The 25,376-nt window shown below is 42.3% G+C and overlaps 1 protein-coding gene across 2 annotated transcripts; it reads right to left on the reverse strand.

Moving 5' to 3' along the window:
• Nucleotides 1-8,652: 8,652 nt before the first annotated feature.
• LOC109878936 (monocarboxylate transporter 12-B) lies at nt 8,653-24,205 on the reverse strand. 2 transcript variants are annotated; one of them, XM_031823733.1, is made up of 7 exons: nt 24,063-24,205; nt 20,659-20,982; nt 18,227-18,330; nt 11,634-11,777; nt 10,467-11,481; nt 9,953-10,212; nt 8,653-9,113 (listed from the first exon to the last, which is right to left on the reverse strand). In XM_031823733.1, the coding sequence occupies exons 2-7, from the start codon at nt 20,775-20,777 to the stop codon at nt 8,905-8,907; spliced, it is 1,851 nt and encodes a 616-aa protein (XP_031679593.1). In that variant the 5' UTR covers nt 20,778-20,982; nt 24,063-24,205; the 3' UTR covers nt 8,653-8,904. The 2 variants fall into 2 exon arrangements, with proteins under 2 accessions (XP_031679593.1, XP_031679594.1); XM_031823734.1 differs by having other exon boundaries at nt 10,467-11,777.
• Nucleotides 24,206-25,376: the final 1,171 nt, after the last annotated feature.

Here is a 25,376-nt window from a genome sequence, read left to right on the forward strand (position 1 = left end):
ACATTAGTACGGTACTGGTAGACTACTTCCTGTATATAGCTCCACATTAGTCTGGTACTGGAAATCTGCAACTCTTCAAACTATTGACTTTTTTCACAACTCCTCCATTTTGGCGCCAAAACATTTACAACAAAGACATAATGACATAATAAAATACATAAAAGTGTCTAACAATATATATCAAGTATATTTCATCCTGAAACCCACATACATTATAAAATAAGAATGGTATCACTAAGTTGATAGTTTATTTTTTATTTTAGATATTATATATGTGATAAGGCCACACAGATGGACAGATATAATTACAGACACCTGTGACAATCTTAAGTACCCAAAAAGGCCACTAGATGTCACCTGTTAAAATTCCAAATAAAGATTGAATGTTACCAAAATTCTGGTAATTTACTAGTGAACTTTTAATGTTTCCAGTAATATACCCTTCCTTTGCAACCCTAATTGTAATCCAGGTACTGCTTTCGAATATAACACATCTTGTTTTCTATACAGTAACTTCATTTCTTGTTAAAGCTTATCCTTCTCAGCTGTTCCAGACTGTTCAGTTTTATGGAGTATTTCAAAAGGTAGGATGTGAAAATCTAAGTAATAATACACTACATGACCAAAAGTATGTGGATACCTGCTTGTCGAGCATCTCATTTCAAAATCATGGGCATTAATATGGAGTTGGTCCCCCCTTTGCTTCTATAACAGCCTCTGCTCTTTTTGGAATGCTTTCCACTAGATGTTGGAACTAGAGGTCGACCGACTATGATTTTTCAATGCCGATACCGATTATTGGAGGAGCAAAAAAAGCCGATACCGATTATTGGAGGAGCAAAAAAAGCCGATACCGATTAATCGGCCAAGTTTTTTTTAAATGTATTTATTTGTAATAATGACAATTACAACAATACTGAATGAACACTTTTATTTTAACTTAATATAATACAACAATCAAATCAATTTAGCCTCAAATAAATAATGAAACATGTTCAATTTGGTTTAAATAATGCAAAAACAAAGTTTTTTATTATCCAATATTTTACCAGGCAAGTTGACTGAGAACACATTCTCATTTACACCAACCTGGGGAATAGTTACAGGGGAGAGGAGGGGGATGAATGAGCCAATTGTAAACTGGGGATTATTAGGTGACCATGATGGTTTGAGGGCCAGTTTGGGAATTTGGCCAGGACACCGAGGTTATTAACACCCCTACTCTTACAATAAGTGTCATGGGATCTTTAATGACCTCAGAGAGTCAGGACACCCATTTTAACATCCCATCCGAAAGACAGCACCCTACACAGGGCAGTGTCCCCAAACACTGCCCTGGGGCAATGGGATATTTTTAGACCAGAGGAAAGAGTGCCTCCTACTGGCCCTCCAACACCACTTCCAGCAGCATCTGGTCTCCCATCCAGGGACTGACCAGGACCAAGCCTGCTTAGCTTCAGAAGCAAGCCAGCAGGGTGGTATGCTGCTGGTGAAGAAAGTAAAAATGCAATATGTGCCATGTAAAAAAGCTAACGTTTAAGTTCCTTGCTCAGAACATATGAAAGCTGGTGGTTCCTTTTAACATGAGTCTTCAATTCCCAGGTAAGAAGTTTTAGGTTGAGGTTATTATACGTTCGATATTAGCGCGCACCCTGCTAACTAGCTATCCATTTCACATCGGTTACACCAGCCTAATCTCAGGAGTTGATAGGCTTGAAGTCATAAACAACTGCTGGCAAACGCACGAAAGTGCTGTTTGAATGAATGCTTACGAGCCTGCTGGTGCCTACCATCGCTCAGTCAGACTGCCCTATCAAATCATAGACTTAATTACAACATAATAACACACAGAAATACGAGCCTTAGGTCATTAATATGGTCAAATCCGGAAACTATTATTTCGATTTATTCTTTCAGTGAAATACGGAACCGTTGGCTCACAGTCCACATTCCAATTAATCCCAAAGGTGTTCGATGAGGTTGAGGTCAGGGCTCTGTGCAGGCCAGTCAATTTCTTCCACTCTGATCTCGACAAACCATTTCTGTATGGACTTCGCTTTGTGCATGGGGGCATTGTCATGCTGAAACAGGAAACGGCATTCCCCAAACTGTTGCCACGAAGTTGGTAGCACAGAATTGACAAGAATGTTATTGTATACTGTAGAGTTAAGATTTCCCTTCACTGGAACTAAGAGGCCTAGCCCGAACCATGAAAAACAGCCCCAGACCATTATTCCTCCTCCACCAAACTTTACAGTTGGCACTGTGCATTCGGGCAGGTAGCGTTCTCCTGGCATCCGCCAAACCCAGATTAGTCCGTCGGACTGCCAGATGGTGAAGAGTGATTCATCACTCCAGAGAATGCGTTTCCAGAGTCCAATGGTGGAGAGCTTTACACCACTCCAGCCGACGCTTGGCATTGCGCATGGTGATCTTAGGCTTGTGTATAGAGTACTATAGCTTTAGTTTGAATTTCTCTGAATCAAGAGATAAAGCTAGTCATGAATATTAACTCTACCTTCTTTCAGGAGAGGGAGTGAAGGAAATGCAGAGTGAATGTTCATGACTGCATGGCTGTATCTCTTGGTTCTGAGAAATGAAACTACAATACTAATAATAATAATAATAATTTTTTTGTGACAGATACATTGAAAATATTGACACATTGAATCTTCAACAGTCAGATGCATTTTGCACCATCACGCTTTTGCTTGCAGTCACGTGCATTAGTGGTTACATTCTCTGTGCTTTTCTCTTCCACTGTTCAGTCATTAATACCAGGCACACATTAAACGTTTTCTGGAATTTGATTCCAGAGGGGAACAACATAAAAAGAAAAATCTGATTGGATAAGTGTTGTTTCACATATTGGAATTCGGCGGTTATCATTTGCTGCTCCCTGAGTACGTGACCCTATAGAAATAGGCCTAATGCACAGAGATGTATTTCCTCAGGAACGTTATCCTATCTGTTTGGGTTGGACCTCATAACTCAGGTTCTGAAGGGCTACTAGGTGTACAGACAATGTTTGCAGGTCAAATAATCACTAAATAATGGTCTTCAACCTGGATCACAATTACCTGAATCAGGTGTGTTAGAGCTGGAATGGAACACTCAGTATCTCTAGGACAGTAGTTGGAGAGCCCTGCTGTAAAGAGCCAGAGGTGGATGGTAGTGAAGGTGTTATATACCATGGCTCTACCTCCCTCCCTCCCAGCTGATAGCCAAGCTGCTACAGTGATGTCTGTACCCTTCTATATCAAGGACCTCAGAGTGTTTGCAAAATGAACTACATTCAACACGTCTATGCTCATTATGTCATTCTTTGTCACTGCTAGGGTTATCAGTGAGCCTTGCACAGCCTTCTATCACGTTGATTATACTGCATGCCATGTTATATCAACAGGTATAGTGGCACCTTTCCTGGTAGTAACTGGTATTACGGTGGGATAACATAACAATAAAGTAAAAGTAGTATGCTTCGTCTGAACTGCGGTGAGGTCGTCTGTGAACTGCGGTGAGGTTGTCTGTGAACTGCGGTGAGTTCGTCTGTGAACTGCGGTGAGTTCGTCTGTGAACTGCGGTGAGGTCGTCTGAACTGCGGTGAGGTTGTCTGTGAACTGCGGTGAGTTCGTCTGTGAACTGCGGTGAGTTCGTCTGTGAACTGCGGTGAGTTCGTCTGAACTGCGGTGAGGTCGTCTGTGAACTGCGGTGAGGTCGTCTGAACTGCGGTGAGGTCGTCTGTGAACTGCGGTGAGGTCATCTGTGGACTGCGGTGAGGTCGTCTGAACTGCGGTGAGGTCGTCTGTGAACTGCGGTGAGGTCGTCTGTGAACTGCGGTGAGATCGTCTGAACTGCGGTGAGGTCGTCTGTGAACTGCAGTGAATTTGTCTGTGAACTGCGGTGAGGTCGTCTGTGAACTGCGGTGAGGTCGTCTGTGAACTGCGGTGAGGTTGTCTGTGAACTGCGGCGAGGTTGTCTGTGAACTGCGGTGAATTAGTCTGTGAACTGCGGTGAGGTCGTCTGTGAACTGCGGTGAGGTCGTCTGTGAACTGCGGTGAGGTCGTCTGTGAACTGCGGTGAGGTCGCCTGTGAACTGCGGTGAGATCGTCTGTGAACTGCAGTGAGGTCATCTCGATAGTTTTCCTAAATTCTGAGTGCGTTTCTGCTTCCTGGATCATTCTTCCTTATGAGAAGTACCCGAGTCAGAGAGGGTTTGTGGGCGTGTCCATGGTCCCTCCATTCAAGAAAGTGGAGAAGCAGAGTGGCAGTGATCAGATACCCAGATACCCCTTCAACATTCCTATCCTAAAACGAATGTATTCTCTCCTCTTACTCACATTGACTTCCCTCTTGCCTTAACAACGCTCATTCAGATGTCCTTAGTCACCTCTCTCTCTCAGCTACAACAACTTCAACTGGTGACTAGAAAGTCTCCAATCACACAGAAATGCACCAGGACACTGCAGGCAATCCAAGCCAACAGTCTAACACAAACACAGCAACACACTAACCCAGACCAGCACCATGACACACACTCAAACATCCACCACCTGACGCACACACATCAAGTCAACTCAAGTCAATACCCTGAGCCAATACCCTGAGTCAATACCCCAAGTCAATACCCTGAGCCAAACCCAACACCAACCTGACAAACACCCACTTTCACACCGCCCTGACAAACACCTACTCTCATACCAACCTGACAAACACCGACTCTCACACCGACCTGACAAACACACACTCTCACACAAATCTGACAAACACCGACTCTCATACCAACCTGACAAACACCCACTTTCACACCGACCTGACAAACACACACTCTCACACAAATCTGACAAACACCGACTCTCACGTCGACCTGACAAACACCTGCTCTCACACCAACCTGACAAACAGCCACTCTCACACCGACCTGACAAACACCCTCTCTCACGCCGACCTGACAAACACACACTCTCACACAAATCTGACAAACACCGACTCTCATACCAACCTGACAAACACACACTCTCACACAAATCTGACAAACACCGACTCTCATACCAACCTGACAAACACACACTCTCACACCGACCTGACAAACACACACTCTCACACAAACCTGACAAACACCGACTCTCATACCAACCTGACAAACACCCACTTTCACACCGACCTGACAAACACACACTCTCACACAAATCTGACAAACACCGACTCTCACGCCGACCTGACAAACACCTGCTCTCACACCAACCTGACAAACACACACTCTCACGCCGACCTGACAAACAGCCACTCTCACACCGACCTGACAAACACCCTCTCTCACACCGACCTGACAAACACCCGCTCTCACACCAAACTGACAAACACCCGCTCTCACACCGACCTGACAAACAACCGCTCTCACACCGACCTGACAAACACCCGCTCTCACACCGACCTGACAAACACTTGCTCTCACACCGACCTGACAAACACCCCCTCTCACACCAACCTGACAAACACCCTCTCTCATACCAACCTGACAAACACCAATTCTCACACCAACCTGACAAACACCCTCTCTCATACCAACCTGACAAACACCAATTCTCACACCGACCTGACAAACACCCGCTCTCACACCGACCTGACAAACACCCGCTCTCACACCGACCTGACAAACAGCCACTCTCGCACCGACCTGACAAACACACGCTCTCGCACCCACATAAATACACACATAAGCTCGAGCAAGCCAATCCATACACACAACAAGACAACTCACATAAGCAGTGGTGGAAAAAGTACCCAATTGTCACTTTTATTTATTGATTTCTCCCCACTTTCGTCATATCCAATTACGATCTTGTCTCATCACTGCAACTCCCCAATGGGCTCGGGAGAGGTGAATGTCGAGTCACGCGTCTTCCGAAACATGAACCGCCAAACTGTGCTCCTTAACACCCGTTCGCTTAGGCCGGAAGCCAGCCGCACCAATGTGTCAGAGGAAACATTGTTCAACTGATGACCGAAGTACCTGTAAGTACCTGTAAGTACCCAGAAAATCAATACTCATCATCTGCTATTTGTCAACAATGGTTAATATAGTGTCACACCCTGGCCATAGAGAGTTTTTTATTCTATATTTTGGTTAGGCCAGGGTGTGACTAGGGTGAGCATTCTAGTTTCTTTATTTCTATGTTTTCTATTTCTTTGTCTTTAGCCGGGTATGGTTCCCAATCAGAGGCAGCTGTCTGTCGATGTCTCTGATTGGGAATCATACTTAGGCAGCCTTTTTCCCCACCTGTGTTTTGTGGGTAGTTGTTTTCTGCATAGTTTATTTGCCTTACAGAACTGTTCATCTTTCACGTTGTTATTTTGTTCAAGTGTTTTGATAAATAAAATCATGAACACTAACCACGCTGCTCTTTGGTCCGTTCCTCATTCTGACGAGAGACGTAACATATAGACTGTTATGTTAGATGTACACCACTAGATGGATATATTGCTTTTTATCATGTGGAATATGGAAAGGGCAGTAAACAATACCGTTTTATATTTAGCAGAAACAGTACATCTATGCAAGGTGTCACACATGGCATGCTCGGACTAGTATAGCAAGTTTATTTTGTCTCTCTGTCATCTATGGCCGTATTTTCCAGGGCTCCTGAGTGGCGCAGTGGTCAAAGGAACTGTATCTCAATGCAAGAGGTGTCACTACAGTCCCTGGTTTGAATCCAGGCTATGATCTTGCTATGATTGGGAGTCCCGTAGTGTGGCTCCCAGTGTTGTCCGGGGTAGGCTGTCATTGTATATAAGAATTAACTGACTTGCCTAGTTAAATATAAAATACAAATAGTCTTAAAGTTGAATATTAGTCAGATGTCAGTATTAAGGATACTTGACAGACGTCTGTGCTGGAGTGGGGTTATTATTAGAAATAGGACACATGACAAATGAGACAGTTCCCCAAATGAGACAGTTCCCCAAATGAGACAGTTCCCCAAATGAGACATTTCCCCAAATGAGACAGTTCCCCAAATGAGACAGTTCCCCAAATGAGACAGTTCCCCAAATGAGACAGTTCCCCAAATGAACATCCACATGCTTTATCTCAACACCACATCATCAGAAAAGGAACTAATAGATGTGTGTTCAACAAAATAACATGTTTAAACAATTTAAAACTAGAAAAGAGTTCTGAACTTTCAGAGGAAGACTCAAGAATGTCATTATAACTCTCTACGATAGTACAAATATTGACCGTGCTGCTTGACGGCAACCCAACAAGGCATCATATTCATGTTTATCAATTGATAAATATATGTCATTAGAAAAGGTGAAGATAAACACATAGGAAATGTAGGCATTCATGGTGTTCTTGTCCCTGTAGGCATTAATGTGCAAAAAAAACAACACATTCTTCTCTTTCAAAATATGGATACAGCTCAACTCATATTTTCAACCACAGCAGCAGGTGAAGGAATCATTGATCACTTGTTTTTGGGGGGGAAGCCACCATTTGAACATCCATGGCTGTTTGGTCTTGAGTGACATCTTAGTATTAGTATATGTGAAACACAAGTCCATATTTCACAGTGTGGGTTTATAACGCACTTTGTGAACAACACTACAAAGTGATGCGTCCAGTCACAGTAGAGCAATTCCACCATAACGGAATTACGCTTTGACACAGAGTTTTTGCATTAAAATGTATGCCAAAGAAAATCCACTGATTTTAAAGTTTAAAAATCTCCCTCAGTTTTCCCAAAACTGTTAAATATCTCTGACATGACACCTTGAGCTTGGGGAAAAAATATTTTGGTTATTGAAGTGAAGTGGATTTACATCTGGTAACGGAATTATGGTAATGGAATTACAGCATGAGTCCCTGATCTGTACAACACAGAAATGCTTAATTATGGATATGAGTGTCATTCTGTTCATGGTGATGTATCCTGAATAGGTACACAAAGGAATAATTATGCAATATCCTTATTTTGCATATTTTGGTATTATTCTACACACTGGCTATTATTCTAATGAGCTCCGCCCCCAAACAAGACAACATTTGGTTGGTCTGGACCAGACCAAATCTGAACCAATCACTGACATCTATGTTTCACAAGTTTGGACATCACAGTACAGCACAGTAGAGTACAGTTCAATACATTACACTATAGTGTACTCTACGGTACTGAACTATACTTTTCTGTACTGTACTCTACTGTGCTTCACTGTACTGTGTACTGTACTGTGCTATCCAAACTTGTGAAACATAGATGTCTATGATTGGTTCAAATTTTGGGTTTTGATGCACAGTATTTCTAAGACCATTTAAGACTTTTTCCATCTGACCAGAAATCAAAGCCGTTGCTGATTTTTAGGATGGAAAATGGTTGAAAACGTAAATATGCCTTACTTTCTCAAAAATATACTCTTAGCTTTCATTTGACATGCTCCTATGCTTTTCTCGTGGTGGTGCTCATGGGTCCTTTTACATGGACATGCCCAGTACAAATAGCTTTTTGTGAAATCTATTTAATGTTATACACAAATGTATATGTTATTATTGCATAACTTTGGTGTTATATTGCATGTTTAATGTAGTCATAATCTTCAAAAGAATAAACAAACACTGGTACTAAGTGATGTGTTATTCTACAGAGCCACCAATTCTTAATCAACTTTTATTTTAAAAAACAACAACAAATAGAGTATCTTTTGGTGGTAATCAACACAGAATTTGTGATGGTGTTATAGGATTTTCACAAGTTCACGTTGAGAGGAATAACTGCATTTTGTTGTTCCTGGAACATTATTGTTTTGTTTCCATTAAGGAACAACACACTTTGGTATTACAGTAACATCCACTCACTCAATAAAAAATGCTTACAAAAATGTCTCAACATGCAGGGACGGTCCCTGCTAGCTTTGGTTCATCATGGGCTGCCTTGTACGTTGGCCATTCTTCAAGGAGGCGAATGTTGAATCGGCATCGCTGGTGGAGAATGTTTGTGGTCCCCAGCATCGTTGGATCAGCATGACAGTAGCCAGAAAGAGTGAGCTGAGGATAAGAGAGAATCCACTGAGGAAGAATGCTGCAGTATAGTCACCAGTCCAGTCCACCAACCAGCCTGAAACCAAGAGAAAGAGTTAGGCTGGGAATTTCAACGGGAAGTTTCATACCAACAACAGAGTCCAGACTATAACATACTGAGAACGATGGAATCATGATATTCATGATACACCGGGGGTGTCCTCGGATGGGGCCACAGTGTCTCCTGACCCCTCCTGTCTCAGCCTCCAGTATTTATGCTGCAGTAGTTTATGTGTCGGGGGGCTGGGGTCAGTTTGTTATATCTGGAGTACTTCTCCTGTCCTATTCGGTGTCCTGTGTGAATCTAAGTGTGCGTTCTCTAATTCTCTCCTTCTCTCTTTCTTTCTCTCTCTCGGAGGACCTGAGCCCTAGGACCATGCCCCAGGACTACCTGACATGATGACTCCTTGCTGTCCCCAGTCCACCTGGCCATGCTGCTGCTCCAGTTTCAACTTCCACCTGACTGTGCTGCTGCTCTAGTTTCAACTGTTCTGCCTTATTATTATTCGACCATGCTGGTCATTTATGAACATTTGAACATCTTGGCCATGTTCTGTTATAATCTCCACCCGGCACAGCCAGAAGAGGACTGGCCACCCCACATAGCCTGGTTCCTCTCTAGGTTTCTTCCTAGGTATTGGCCTTTCTAGGGAGTTTTTCCTAGCCACCGTGCTTCTACACCTGCATTGCTTGCTGTTTGGGGTTTTAGGCTGGGTTTCTGTACAGCACTTTGAGATATCAGCTGATGTACGAAGGGCTATATAAATAAATTTGATTTGATTTGATGATATTCAGAATCAAGATGTGCAATTTGAAAATTGTGTATGTACATGCACTATGTGTGTTAGTATTGAGTTGTTCTCTCATCATCCTCACCTCCTATTGGTGGGCTAACCAGGTAGGGTATGGCATGTAAGAAGTTGACCACACCCAGGGCTGAGGATAGGTACGATGAGCCCACCAAGTCAGACGTCACCACTGGTATGAGGGCAGAGTAGGCACCATCAAAATAGCCATAGAGCATGGAAAAAGGCACCAGCAGGGTGAATGAACGTAGCAGAGGAATCAGGAGGCAGGAGAGACCCTCCATACCCACAGCAAACATGAAGCTCACTTTCCGGTACTTCTTCACACACCTACAAGAGGGGAACGCAGACTTAGCTGGCAGTATGTTACAGCAGGCAGTATGTTACAACACTAGAGAATGTGGCCATGCAGTGTGTGACAGGCCCAAGACCATAGTTTTGAAAGCATCATGATAAATATTTTGACTATGGCTACAGTCTATTTGGGTGATGCTATAGAAAATGTGTGTGTGTGTGTGTGTGTGTGTGTGGGGGGGGGGGGGGGGGGGGGGGGGGGTGCTAACTATTCTGTATATGTGACATACTTCCTGTCAGTGAGCCAGCTGAACGTGATGTTTCCTACGATTCCGGTGACCCCCAGGATGGACATGAGGAAGGCAGCCTGCTGGTGCTCCACGCCCACACTGAGGGCATAAGGCACCAGGTAGGCAAAGGGCACACTGCAGCCGTATGCCAGGAACAGGAAGGACACGGACAGCAGCATGAAGTCAGGCATCAGCAGGAAGCTAAACTCCTCCATTGACTGAAGACAGAGGCACCCTCCCAGCTTAGGCCCTGCCAGAGGACCAGTTGGCCCAGGGGCAGCCAGGCCAGCCAGAACCTTGGCATCTACTAACTCCACTAGTTTTGCATCAGCAACCTTTGTGTCTACAGGCTTAACATCAGCGAGCTGGCTACCGATGACAAGGTTCTCCATTAGTTTAATGTCCTTCAGCTTCCCGTTGGCTAGATTTTGATCCGCTAGCTTGATCTCTTCAAGCATTTTCTCTGTTAGCGCGCTATTCACATTCACAACCATGCCCTCTACTATTGTCATGTCTGCCAGCCTCGAGTCAGCTAGTTGTACATTCGCAAGGAGTGCCTCTGCTAGTTTCATTTCAGTGAGTTTAATTTCTGCAAGTTTATCAGTTTCAAGCTTAACATCTGTTACATTCACAACCTCTGTATTGGGGTCCAACGGCTTTAAGCCTGGAAGTGTTGTGTCCATTACCTTCCCTTCTGCTAGCTTGGCATCCACCGGTGGGATGGCATACCCATTCTCAAGCTCTGCTGTCTTGTGCCACCTCTGTCCTCTACCTTTAGGCACCAGGGGCCTCATAAGGGCCCCGCAGACACACAGGTTGGACACAAACCCTCCCAGAATCAGCAAGGCCCCCCTCCAGGAGTAATGTTCAATCAGGAGATGCACAGCAGGGGCCAGGATGAAGGTCCCAATCCCAGTCCCAGACATTGCCATCCCATAGGCCAGTGCTTTCTTCTCGTTGAAATAGGATCCAACCATGGCCACCGCTGGAGTGTAGCTGAGGGCAAATCCCAACCCTACGAGGAGAGAGTTGGGGATGGAGTCATGACAGCTACAGTTGCGTTCTGTCATTAGAGTCAACACAAGTATCCATAATGCAACAGCTCCCTCTTGTGCCAAAGTCCTAAAAACAATGTGATGACATCCACATTGAGAGACAGGGGCGTACCTGTGAGGACGCCCAGGGTGAGGTAGAGGTACTCCAGACTGGTGGCAAAGGAGCTGAGGATCAGGCCGGCAGAGGACAGGACGCCTCCCATGATCACAGTGGCTTGGGTGGACAGGCGGTTCCCGATGAAGCTGCCAAGAGGAGCTGGAAAAAAACAATACATAGACAAAGTTATCATCCTCACATCAAGAGGAAAATGTGACAGACTTATCGCTTGGATTGGATGTAGCTGAGACTCAATCCACTGTAATACACATCAAGTGTGTTATTGACATGAAAGTTCAGAGCAGGTCAGTAGTAAATGTTTGACTCAAAGATTAAGCCATGCAAGTCTAAGAACACACGGCCAGTACAGTGAAACTGTGAATTGCTCATTAAACAGCTGCTTGTAAAATTCTAACAAACTCTGGCACAGATGTTATGTAAGTCCAGGCTAATGATAAATCGGGGCAAAATTTAATTATTTGATGTAAATCCTTGAATATCAGTAAAACAAAAAGTGCATCCGGATGGATACCACCCTGTTCAAACTAACCGTAGTGGCAAAACAAACAAACTAGCTTTCGATTGGATACTTTGATGTCCCTAGGGCAAGTCATATAGCTGAGAGAGGATTTTTTATAATGAAGAATGTGTTTATTTTAATTGACTGTGTTTTGTATCTTAATGTGTATTTAATGTGTATATTTATGTTTTCTATAATTGCCTATTGATGTGTTCATTTTTGTATTGTCCACAGCTAATTTTCAAAAGAGACTTTAGTCTCAATATGAATAAAAACATCTTTCCCTATATACAGTGGGGCAAAAAAGTACTTAGTCAGCCACCAATTGTGCAAGTTCTCCCACTTAAAAAGATGAGAGAGGCCTGTAATTTTCATCATAGGTACACTTCAACTATGACAGACAAAATGAGGAAAAAAATCCTGAAAATCACATTGTAGGATTTTTTATGAATTTATTTGCAAATTATGGTGGAAAATAAGTATTTGGTCAATAACAAAAGTTTATCTCAATACTTTGTTGTATACCTTTTGTTGGCAATGACAGAGGTCAAATGTTTTCTGTAACTCTTCACAAGGTTTTCACACACTGTTGCTGGTATTTTGGCCCATTCCTCCATGCAGATCTCCTCAAGAGCAGTGATGTTTTGGGGCTGTTGCTGGGCAACACGGAGACTGGCTAGGCCACTCCAGGACCTTGAAATGCTTCTTACGAAGCCACTCCTTCGTTGCCTGGGCGGTGTGTTTGGGATCATTGTCATGCTGAAAGACCCAGCCACGTTTAATCTTCAATGCCCTTACTGATGGAAGGAGGATTTCACTCAAAATCTCACGATACATGGCCCCATTCATTCTTTCCTTTACACGGATCAGTCGTCCTGATCCCTTTGCAGATAAACAGCCCCAAAGCATGATGTTTCCACCCCCATGCTTCACAGTAGGTATGGTGTTCTTTGGATGCAACTCAGCATTCTTTGTCCGACGAGTGGAGTTTTTACGAAAAAGTTATATTTTGGTTTCATCTGACCATATGACATTCTCCCAATATTCTTCTGGATCATCCAAATGCTCTCTAGCAAACTTCAGACGGGCCTGGACATGTACTGGATTAAGCAGGGGGACACGTCTGGCACTGCAGGATTTGAGTCCGTGGCGGCGTAGTGTGTTACTGATGGTAGGCTTTGTTACTTTGGTCCCAGCTCTCTTCAGGTCATTCACTAGGTCCCCCCGTGTGGTTCTGGGATTTTTGCTCACCGTTCTTGTGATCATTTTGACCCCACGGGGTGAGATCTTGCGTGGATCCCCAGATCGAGGGAGATTATCAGTGGTCTTGTATGTCTTCCATTTCCTAATAATTGCTCCCACAGTTGATTTCTTCAAACCAAGCTGCTTACCTATTGCAGATTCAGTCTTCCCAGCCTGGTGCAGGTCTACAATTTTGTTTCTGGTGTCCTTTGACAGCTCTTTGGTCTTGGCCATAGTGGAGTGTGACTGTTTGAGGTTGTGGACAGGTGTCTTTTATACTGATAACAAGTTCAAACAGGTGCCATTAATATAGGTAATGAGTGGAGGACAGAGAAGCCTGAAGAAGAAGAAGTTACAGGTCTGCGAGAGCCAGAAATGTTGCTTGTTTGTAGGTGACCAAATACTTATTTTCCACCATAATTTGCAAATAAATTCATAAAAAAATCCTACAACGTGATTTTCTGGATTTTTTTCTTATTATTTTGTCTGTCATAGTTGAAGTGTACCTATGATGAAAATTACAGGCCTCTCTCATCTTTTTAAGTGGGAGAACTTGCACAATTGGTGGCTGACTAAATACTTTTTTGCCCCACTGTATCTTATCAACAACAGCTGTTTCCAAGGGGCTGTGGAATCCCCATCAGTGGAGGCTCCTCAAAGGAGAAAGGGGAGGACCATCCTCCTCAGTGAATTAAAAAAATATACAAATAGTGAAACATTTAAAAAAGTTATCCTTTTTAGATAAAACTTTATATTTTCATGTCACCAAATAATTGATTAAAACACACTGGTTTGCAATGGTCTACAGTAGCCTCAACCACACTCTGTAGGGTAACACTATGGTGCAGCCGGAAGAGCGCTAGCTTCTGTCCTCCTCTGGGCACATACAGTACATACAAAACCTAGGAGGCTCATGAGACTTACACAGTAATTATGACAACTTCCGGAGGACGTCCTCCAACGTATCAGAGCTCTTGCAGCATGAACTGACATGTTGTCCACCCAATCAAAGGATCAGAGTATGACTCTAGTACTGAAAGCAGAAGCTACAGCTAGCTAGCACTGCAGCGCATACAATGTGGTGAGAAGTTGACTCAACGAGAGAGAAAGACAATAGTTGAACAAATGAAAAGATAGATATTTCGTTGTATTTTTTTAAATGTTCACTAAGCTAGCTAGTTTAGCTTACTCAAACAGAGATTGATGCTATGTTAGCTAGCTGTCTATCCAACACTGGAACTCTTCCAAGTCAAGGTAAGCATTTATTCACTTATTGCCACCAGGGCCTGCCATTGTAACTACTAAACTGCAATGCATGATTTTTAAAAACATTTTAGTAGACAATCTTATCCAGAGCAACTTACAGCAGTGAGGGCAGACATTTTTATACTTTTCTTTCCATACTGGTCCCCTGTGGGAATCAAACCCATAACCCTGGTGTTGCAAGAACCATGCTCTACCAATTGAGCCACACAGGATAATTGTAGTGGAGTTACTAACGCATTAGTTCTAGTAGCTATGTTGACTATGACAATGTAGGCTGTGTGTAGCGGTTAGAAGTCATGATATGGTTTGACTTGGGAAGGTTTTTTGCCTGGTCACTGACAGCTGATGTGTTGTGCACTGAAGTTCCCAGGCGAAGGGAAAAGGTGAGAGGAGAGCGCATAGATAGTTGCGAGAAGGAATTATATACACACAACGAGCAGAGTGATCATGCTGTTTTAAGTGGCTGATATGAAAATGAACTGTCTTTGAGTGTGATCAAGGGTGTATTCATTCCGCTGATTCTGTTGAAAAACGTTTCTTAAATGGAAACTAATGGAACGAAAAGGGGATAAACATACCTGAATTTGCCCAACAGAAACTCAGATTTGCAACTGTTGGACAATTGATTACACCCTAGATCAGATAGCTACTAGCAAGAGAGTGCAAGCCGCTGTTGAATGTGCCAGTGTCTATCACAGCACCGACTGCCACATGTATCCCCATGATTCCAAAGTCACTCCTGGGGATTGCCCAGACTGCACTGCATGTGCCCAGACAGCCCTCACACAACTTTTACAATAGCTTAGGGGTACTAAAATTAGGTGAAGACAGCTGGTCAAATCATTTCATGTAATCATCTGATCATCATGTCAATGTTCCAGATTATGTCATTTCTTTTTGCAAAGTTCCAGCAGGTGTATCAAGATTGCCATGTCATGATTAGGAAAGGCAAAGGCTTGGGTAGACAACTCTCTTATCCTAATGCTCCATCTTCTAATCTTACTTATTAAGGGCACATGTTCTTTTAAGGTTATTGGGCATATTTGGAATGTATTCAAACCCCTTCCCCTTTTCCATATTTTGTTTATGTTACGGCCTTATTCTAAAAATGGATTAAACAAAGCATTTTCCTCATCAATCTACACACAATATCCAATACCCCATAATGACGAAGCAAAAACAGGTTTTTAGACATTTTTGCAACTTAAAAAAACGAAATATCACATTTACAGAAGTATTCAGACCGTTTGCTATGAGACTCGAAATTGAGCTCAGGTGCATCCTATTTCCATTGATCATCCTTGAGATGTTTCTATAACTTGATTGGAGTCCACCTGTGGTAAATTTGATTGATTGGACATGATGTCTGCAGCATTGAAGGTCCCCAAGAACACAGTGGCCTCCATCATTCTTAAAATGGAAGAAGACTCTTCCTAAAGCTGGCCACCCGGCCAAAATGAGCAGTTGGGTGAGAAGGGTCTTGGTCAAGGAGGTAACCAAGAACCTGATGGTCACTCTGGCAGAGCTTCAGAGTTCCTCTGTGGAGAAGGAAGAACCTTCCAGAAGGACAACCATCTCTGCAGCATTCCACCAATCAGGCCTTTGTGGCAGAGTGGCCAGACAGAAACCACTCCTCAGTAAAAAGCACGACAGCCCGCTTGGAGTTTGCCAAAGGGCACATAAAGGACTCGGACCATGAGAAACAAGATTCTCTGGTCTGATGAAACCAAGATTGAACTCTTTGGCCTTAATGCCAAGCGCCACATCTGGAGGAAAGCTGGCACCATCCCTACGGTGAAGCATCATGCTGTGGGGATGTTTTCCAGCAACAGGGTGGGAGACTTGTCAGGATCAAGGGAAAGATAAACGGGGCAAAGTACAGAGAGATCCTTGATGAAAACCTGCTCCAGAGCACTCAGGAACTCAGACTGGGGCAATGGTTCACCTTCCAACAGGACAACGACCCTAAGCACACAGCCAAGACAATGCAGGAGTGGCTTTGGGACAAGTCTCTGAATGTCCTTGTGTGGCCCAGCCAGAGCCCAGACTTGAACCTGATCAAACATCTCTGGAGAGACCTGAAAATAGCTGTGCAGCGACGCTCCCCATCCAACCTGACAGAGCTTGAGAGGATCTGCAGAGATGAATGGGAGAAACTCCCCAAATACAGCTGTGCCAAGCTTGTCGTGTCAAAAGAAGACTTGAGGCTGTAATCGCTGCCAACGGTGCTTCAAGAAAGTACTGAGTAAAGTGTCTGAATACTTATGTAAATGTGATGTTTACATCTTTATTTTTAATACATTTGCAAAAATGTTTTTAAAAAACTGTTTTTGCTTGGTCATTGTGGAGTATTTTGTGTAGATTGATGAGGGGGGAAACTATTTCATCAATTTTAGAATAAGGCTGTAACGTAACAAAATGTAGAAATAGTCAAGGGGTCTAAATACTTTCCGAATGCACTGTTATGCTGTTTACTCATCTGAATTAGTGTGTGGTTTAGTGCTTGTGAATCGGTTTGTTTTCCTTTTCACCCTTAAAGCCCGATGTCTTATATATGTCACAATGTCTTATGTCACAATGTATTTAAACACCTGGTAAATTGTCTGTATATGAACAATAAATTAAAATAAACCACTATTTTTAAGAACTCAGGCCAATTCTGATATTTCTTTCACAAATTGTTTTTTGGGCCAATAAGATCAGCTGAAAAATATCTGACGTGTAAAGATCTGATGTAATTGGTCAAAGGATTAATTAGTGGAAAAAAATATCAGAATTGGGCTTAAAGAGATCCTAATAAACACTTTTGGCACTACCTGGTGGTCGATATTTGTAATTACACATGAAAATGGCTGATTTCACCAGCCTGTAAAAACGGTCATCTGCTCCTCCCAAAGTCTAGTATTTGTCAAAATGTGGATGTCTGAGATTCAATGCATGCAAAATGCTCATAATATGTCCAGAGACGCCTGAGTACATTTTCAAAGAATGATATTAATTTTTGTCAAAGTGTCGTCACTTGAAATGTTCATGTGTCATATAAGATAAGTGTGATGCAAACCACACATTTTATAATACATTGTCAATTATGTCGGAAAGAAAACTATCATTTTTTTCTTCAGAAATGAGTTATTTGGGGTCACCTTGGGCAGTCTTAATCACAGCATAATGTTCATGCAAGGAGAACTGGGCCCGGGTTTCTGTGTTACACATCAGATTTATCAAGATTTGCCATTTCCTGATTAGGAAAGGCGTATGTTCGGGTAGACACATTTCTTATCATAATGCGCTACCTCCCAATCAGAATTATTAGGGGCATATATTGCATTTTAATTTATTGTGAGTATAAAGTTCACTACTAGTACACTTAATCTGTGATTTTATGCTTGTGAATCTGTTTTTATAGCTAACAGAATCGATGGAGGTAGAATTTCCTCAGGCCCCAGAGATAATTATAAATAGCTTGAGAATGAATCAAACCCAGATAATAAATACATAAATACAGTTTCATTGAATAAAAAAGGACATTCAAGGTTCAAATTGCTGGTAAGGAAATCATCTAGTCATGGCTGACTCTCACCAAAGAGGAAGGTGGTGCAGTCGACTAGCGAGTGGATCCAGGCCGTGCCAGAGTAGTCCCGACCAAAGTGCATCTGGAACTCCACAAAGAAGATTGACACACATCTAAAAATAGAAAGGAGAAAGAACCGTGTGAGTTTCAACATTGCACTGGCAAACTGTTCTTCAGGGTATCAAATCAAAATCAAATCAAAATCAAATCAAATTGATTTGATAGGGTATATTAGGAAGGTATAGGACTGGACTGGTTTATTTGACATGGACATAGTATATACACTGAGTGTAAAAAACATTAGGAACACCTTCCTAATATTGAGAACCTTTTGCCCTCAGAACAGCCTCAATTTGTCAGGGCGTGGACTCTACAAGGTGTCAAAATCGTTCCACAGGGATGTTGACCCATGTTGACTCCAGTGCTTCCCACAGTTGTGTCAAGTTGGTTGGGTGACCTTTGGGTGGTGGACCATTCTTGATACACATGGGAAACTGTTGAGCGTGAAAATCCCAGCAGTGTTGCAGTTCTTGACACATTCAAACCGGTGTGCCTGGTACCTACTACCATAACCTGTTCAAAGGGACTTAAATGTTTTGTCTTGCCCTTCCACCCTAAACACGTGTATGTGACAAATACAATTTGATTTGAATTGTCTCAAGGCTTAACAATTATTATTTAACCTGTCTCCTCCCATCTCATCTACACTGATTGAAGTGGATTTAACAAGTGACATCAATAAGGGATCATAGCTTTCACCTTAATTCACCAAGTCAGTCTGTCATAGAAATAGCAGATGTTCTTAATGTTTTGTATCCTCAGTGTATGCCACAATAATGAGCTTTGTCGATACAATTTAGAGATTAAGACCAGTGACTGAATTTAAGTGCACTGACATGAATCCCTAAAGAAAAACTCGATTAAATCAAAACACTAAATACGGGATGAGTTGAGGAATAGATTTGATTAATATAGTTGAGGAATAGATTTGATTAATATAGTTCAGGAATAGATTTTATTAATATAGTTGAGTAATTGAGAGTTGAGGAATCGAGTTGAGGAATCGAGTTGAGGAATCGAGTTGAGGAATCGAGTTGAGGAATCGAGTTGAGGAATCGAGTTGAGGAATTGTTTGAGTTACAGTCGTTTCCATTCAGCAGCACGGTACCCAATAACCAATAACCTAAGCTGACTGTAGTTTGTTCATGCTGAGCGTTTAAAAATTATGTAAGGTTTTTTTTACAAGGCGAAGGCTTATGGCATGTGACCAAAGCACATGTGGAGAGTGGAATTTTAATTCTCTCTCTTAAGCTACCTAGAGAAGGAGGAACAGTCCAATGCAAAGGAGCGCAGCATTCACCAACCTACCAAGTACCAGAGGAATCAAACTTAAACCTTAAAAAGTGTGTGACACGAAATACATACATAAAGTCCTTGTAACTTCTTCACTTACATGAAAAGTGGCATTTGTATGCATAAACAATTTTTTCTCTCACTAGGGACTCAACAATACCTAACAGGAACACACAATAGGTACCAAACCTGCGTTGACTATATGTCCCGGTGTCTGATTTAAAAGCTTTTAGCCTGAGCTGACAAAAGGCTAAAGGAATCGCTGGCTCATCACAACCTTGCTGGTTCCCAAAACAGAGAGTTAGATCACACTGACCATACAGAAACATGATGCCACCTGACATGCATGGAACAGATAAAGGAATAACACAACATTAACATGATGTCTGATTTCATTTCAGTTTATATTGCATACAACAACAACCGCCCGTTGTAATATCCCAAAGCTATCTTCACACAAAATAATCCTCCCCATGGGAGCCTAGCAGCTGTCAGAACAAAACACATACCTTGCAAATACTCTGCAGAGAGACACAAGGGCAATAAGGGCAAACACATCCAGAGACTCTACGATGTCACAAACATGTCAAATGAGGAGTTATGAAAGGTTCAGTTCAATCTCCTTGTGTCACCCAATTCCCCAAATTCCACCCGGTTACTCATCCCTGCACCTTAGAGGCTGCTGCCCTTCTGTGTACATAGACGTGGAATAACTGGTCACTTTAATAATGTTTGCAGACTGTTTTACTCTTTTCGTTTGTTTATATTATATTCTACTGTATTGTAGTCAATGCCACTCTGACATTGCTCGTCCGAATATTATATATTTCTTATTTTACTTGTAGATTTGTGTGTATTGTTGTGAATTGTTAGATATTACTGCACTGTTGGAGCTAGGAACACAAACATTTCACTACACCCACAATAACATCTGCTAAATATCTGTATGTGACCAATAACATCTGTAAATATCTGAATGTGACCAATAACATTTGATTTGAGGACTATAGTCCCTCTGACACACACACACACGCACACACACACACACACACACACACACACACACACACACAGCTCCAAAGGCTCACCTAGTGACGGCACGGGTGCAGATGGTGACTAGGAAGCAGCCGGCCACAACCATCCATCCCCAGCCTCCATCAGGAGGGGCTACCGGTGCCCCTCTGGGACTTTTTCCCTCTGGTGTCATTCCTTCTGTGCCACCGCCGTGCTGCTGGTCTCTTTTGCTACCTTCCCCTCTGGTCCTGGGGCTGGCTCCTGTGCTGTTCTGTGTTACGGTAATATGCGTCCTCCAAGAAGATCACCAAACCCAGCCACACTCCGCACAACTCCAGGGCTTGTCTCTGTTGACCCCTTCTTTTATTCTCTGCCACACCAGGCGTGGGAGTAGCTGTCTATGGTAAGGCAGTGTAGAACACAAGAGGACATTTACAATGTTTTAAAAAACTGTCTGATATCACATCCTAGTAGTTACTTACTATTACAATACAGTTGATGTTTCTATGGTGAAAATTTGCTGCCAGATGTAAGGTCACAATAACAAAAAATGGATACATGTTTGATCAACAATTTTGTATAGGAATGATATGACCCATTTCAACCACAAACATGAACATTAACTATATCACATACAGCCTCAAAACAAGGCCAAGGCATTTGGAATGAATCAATTTAAGGTCTCGGTCTCTAATTCAATTGACCATCAACATCTTCATGTTCTTGCAACAGCTTCATCGGTATCTTTAGTGGACAGATGAACAAATACTGTCCAAACAAAAGGCTACCCCAATGGACCACTAGAGATCACAGTAGTGCGAAGAAAAGACGTGTTGTTGATGCGGAACCTTGCACGGAGACGCAGCGTACAAAACCAAACAAAGGCCAGGATTCTCCTTTCTCCAGTGCTGCGCTCTGGTGTGACACTGAGAGAGGGACTATCATATGCTCCAACACATTGTAGCTGAAAACAACACAACTCCCCGTTATTTGAAGGAGGGGGAAAAACGTGTCTATGTCACGTTTCACTCCTCCCTAGCTGTAGCACGCTGTTCAGACTACGAGGGTGGGTCAAACAGGGACCCACTAGACCAGCCACTCTGGCCCTGCCACTTAGGAACATCCCGAACAACACCCATATGTGGTGAGAATTGTATGGTCATGTTTATATTCACATTGATAAGGATGATGAGAAGTAGGAGTCATATAAGCTACAAATGGGGACCAAACTAATCAGGTCAAGTTCAAGACCATCCCGGGGATGTGGTCAGATAGCTGGCTAGATAACTGCGGGAGGACATGTTGAATGTCTCATTATGACCACCTGAGTGGTCAATCTGTTCATTCTCATGTGCTCTTTAAATTCCAATTCCTACATTTGCATAGCATTTACATTCTTAAAGAGAGAGGGGGAGAGATACACACATTGTGTGTGTGTGTGTGTGTGTGTGTGTGTGTGTGTGTGTGTGTGTGTGTGTGTGTGTGTGTGTGTGTGTGTGTGTGTGTGTGTGTGTGTGTGTGTGTGTGCGTACTTGTATTCCTACATTATCAGGACCCCATATGTCCTAACACTTCACCTGAATTTCCTGAAAAGGTAGGAAAACAATAACTTGTTCAAATCGTCCTGAATTTGTTCAAATGCTATTTGAAGCATAAGGGTTAGGGTTTTTGAGGTTAGGGTTTTGGGGGTTAGGTTTGGGGTTTTGGGAGTTAGGGTTTTGGGGGTTAGGGTTTTGGGGGTTAAAGTTATTGATAGCGGGAAAATAGGATTTTTAATGGTCAAACATTTTTGACACTGAAACACGTGTCTTATCTTACTAGCGGCTGACTGGTGAATTTATTGAGTAGGTTTTACTTCTGGGTAATTCCACGGTAACGGAATGATGCCGAGACTCCACTTACTCACTTTATAATGTATGCCAAACAAAAAACATTGATTTCAAAGTTAAACAAACCATTACTACTTTGAACAATTTCCACTGAAAATTTGACAAAAACAGATGAACTCGAAGAACAGTGCAGAGGTTAAGTGTGGTAACAGAAAGACGGTAAAAACTACCTTGGTTCTTTATGTGACCACATTTTAAGATTCAAAGACGTCTGCAGAAATAATGGGGTGTCAGCTATGATATGACACCTTGAATTAGAAAAAAGATATGTTGGTTATAGAACTACAGTAAGTGAAGTGGATAATTATTCTACACACTGTCCATTATTCTAATGAGCTCCACCACCAAACAAGACCAAATCCTTTGCTTATTCAAATTGTTCTACTATGGAAAATGGTTGAAAAAATTAAATATGCTTTAAGAGTGTCAATATTTTTGAGAAATGATGAACTTCACATGTAAGTGCATTGGGCTTTTTACATAGAAATGTCCTTACTATGACTTTGATATGTGGTTGTCTTGCTTAGCTACCTTAAGATGAATGCAACTGTAAGTCGCTCTGGGTAAGAGTGTCTGCTAAATGTAATGTGAGTGTAGATAGAGAAAGAGAAGAGAGAGAGTGTGAAGAGTCCAGTAAACAGTGGACTATTACCATCCAAGGGAGCCCCTTTGTTTGCTGGTGGTTTCTCCATGTGACTCAGTAGTCACCATGCAGTTTGCTGGCACCACACTGCCACTTTTCAAGCCACTCAACCTATGGGGGATGGCTTCCTGACTGACCAGATCAAACCAGTTTAACTCTTTTTGGTAGCACAACATTTCTCTCCACTGGCACTAATAACAATCCCACCCGCATGGATTCTGGCATGCCCGAAACATGGAGGTGGGACAGTTATACCATTGTTTTTGGGGATTTCAATCATATTTGTTCATTAGTAATATGAATATTCTGTAGATGCAAGTAGTGTTGCTTATCTCAGAGACAAGCAAATCACAAGACCTACTGTAAATAGCGTTTCTTAGTATAATTGTTTTTCTTAACGTCTTTGGGCTCCATCAGAGGGCTGCATCAGATAATAGTTTCGCACCATCCCTCTGGAATCGCTTCTCACCTGGGGCTATGTGATTCACACAGCCTCTTTCAAGGGAAGGGACATACAGACGCGTCATAAACCACTACAACAAAGGAGGCTGGATGTTCTTCCTATGTAAAGCAGCTCATTTAAATATTGAATACATGTTCTAAAAGCTATATTGGAAATGTTATTACTTACCGAAAACAACTGAGCAAAAAAACAAAAGTAGCCTAAATTCAGAACATATTGCCATCTAAGAAACCCTTCAGACAAACACAACGTCAACTCGGTTTGCACGTTTACATATCCCAAAATGTTTTACATTTATTGAACAGGGTCCATAAAATCATCCGCGTTGCATTAAAATAACCATTGACCTTTCCATATAGGGAATAGGCTATAACACATCAAAAAATTGCAGTTACGAGTTGTATATGCGAAGTAGTTCTGCAAGTCACAATGTATACTGTACAACTATGACCTAACTAAATTAGACAGCCTAACAATACTTACATCAACACCCACGATTAACGGTATCGTCGCTTGCCTCTTCCGCGCATTACGCTGAATATACTCACGAGTGAGGTATCCTATTATTTTCCACGTTTTTATAGTGCCTTTTGTGCCCGGCGGTCCCCATCATTCTGCGACTTAGAGTTCAAGGAACTCCGGAAAACCAAGTGATTTGCATACGCAGCATCAAGGGGGAGTGACCGAACCCCTTCTCCTGACTACAAGCTTTCCACCCACCCTGGAATTAAGCCATTATGCACATAAACTGTGTACACCCTCCACTTCTGCTCCCAGAAACACATGCTCGCATGTGAAACTCTTCTTTTCTACTTGTTGACTAAGGGGAATTATCCCTCACCCTCCCACCATATATATTTTAGTGTTTATCTTTAGTGTCCACAACACTGAGTTGTTTTATAAATTCATTTTCATGCTTTATATCCTCGAAATTACCATTCCTCTCAAAAAGGACAGGCATAGGTGTCTCACTTTCAATGAAGATTCTCCATTGATCTGTATACGTGAAACAACCCCATAGTCTACAACTTTCAGCCTGTTGAACCAATGATGAACATGTATCATCGTTGTACCACGCACAAGTGGCCTAGATGAGGGGTATTTCTGTCTGTAATAAAGCCATTTTGTGGGGGGAAACAAACTAAAAACTAATTCTGATTGGCTGGGCCTGGCTCCCCAGTGGGTGGGCGTGGCTCCCCAGTGGGTGGGCCTGGCTGCACCCCTGCCCAGTCATGTGAAATCCATAGATTATAGGGCGTAATGAATTCATTTCAATTTACTGATTTCCTTATGTGAACTGTAACTTAGTAAAATCTTTGAAATTGTTGCATATTGAATTTATATTTTTGTTCAGTGCATTCGGAAAGTACTCAGACCCCTTGACTTTTTCCACATTTTCTTATGTTACAGCCTGTATTTAAAATGTATTAAATAGCTTTCTTTTCCTCATCAATTTATACACAATACCCCATAATGACAAAGAAAAAAACGTTTTTTAGAACATTTTGCAAATATATTCAAAATAAAAAACTTTAATATCACATTTACATAAGTATTCAAACCCTTTACTCAGTACTTTGTTGAAGCACCTTTGACAGCGATTACAGTCTCTATTCTTTTTTTATATGATGCTACAAGCTTGGCACACCTGTGTTTGGGGAGTTCAAATTCTTCACATTCTTCTCTGCAGATCCTCTCAAGCTCTGTTAGGTTGGATGGGGAGCAACGCTGCACAGCTATTTTCAGGTCTCTCCAGAGATGTTAGATCGGGTTCAAGTCCGGGTTTTGACTGGGCCA

Source organism: Oncorhynchus kisutch, linkage group LG4 (assembly GCF_002021735.2).
Source record: "Oncorhynchus kisutch isolate 150728-3 linkage group LG4, Okis_V2, whole genome shotgun sequence".
NCBI classification, from domain to species: domain Eukaryota; kingdom Metazoa; phylum Chordata; class Actinopteri; order Salmoniformes; family Salmonidae; genus Oncorhynchus; species Oncorhynchus kisutch.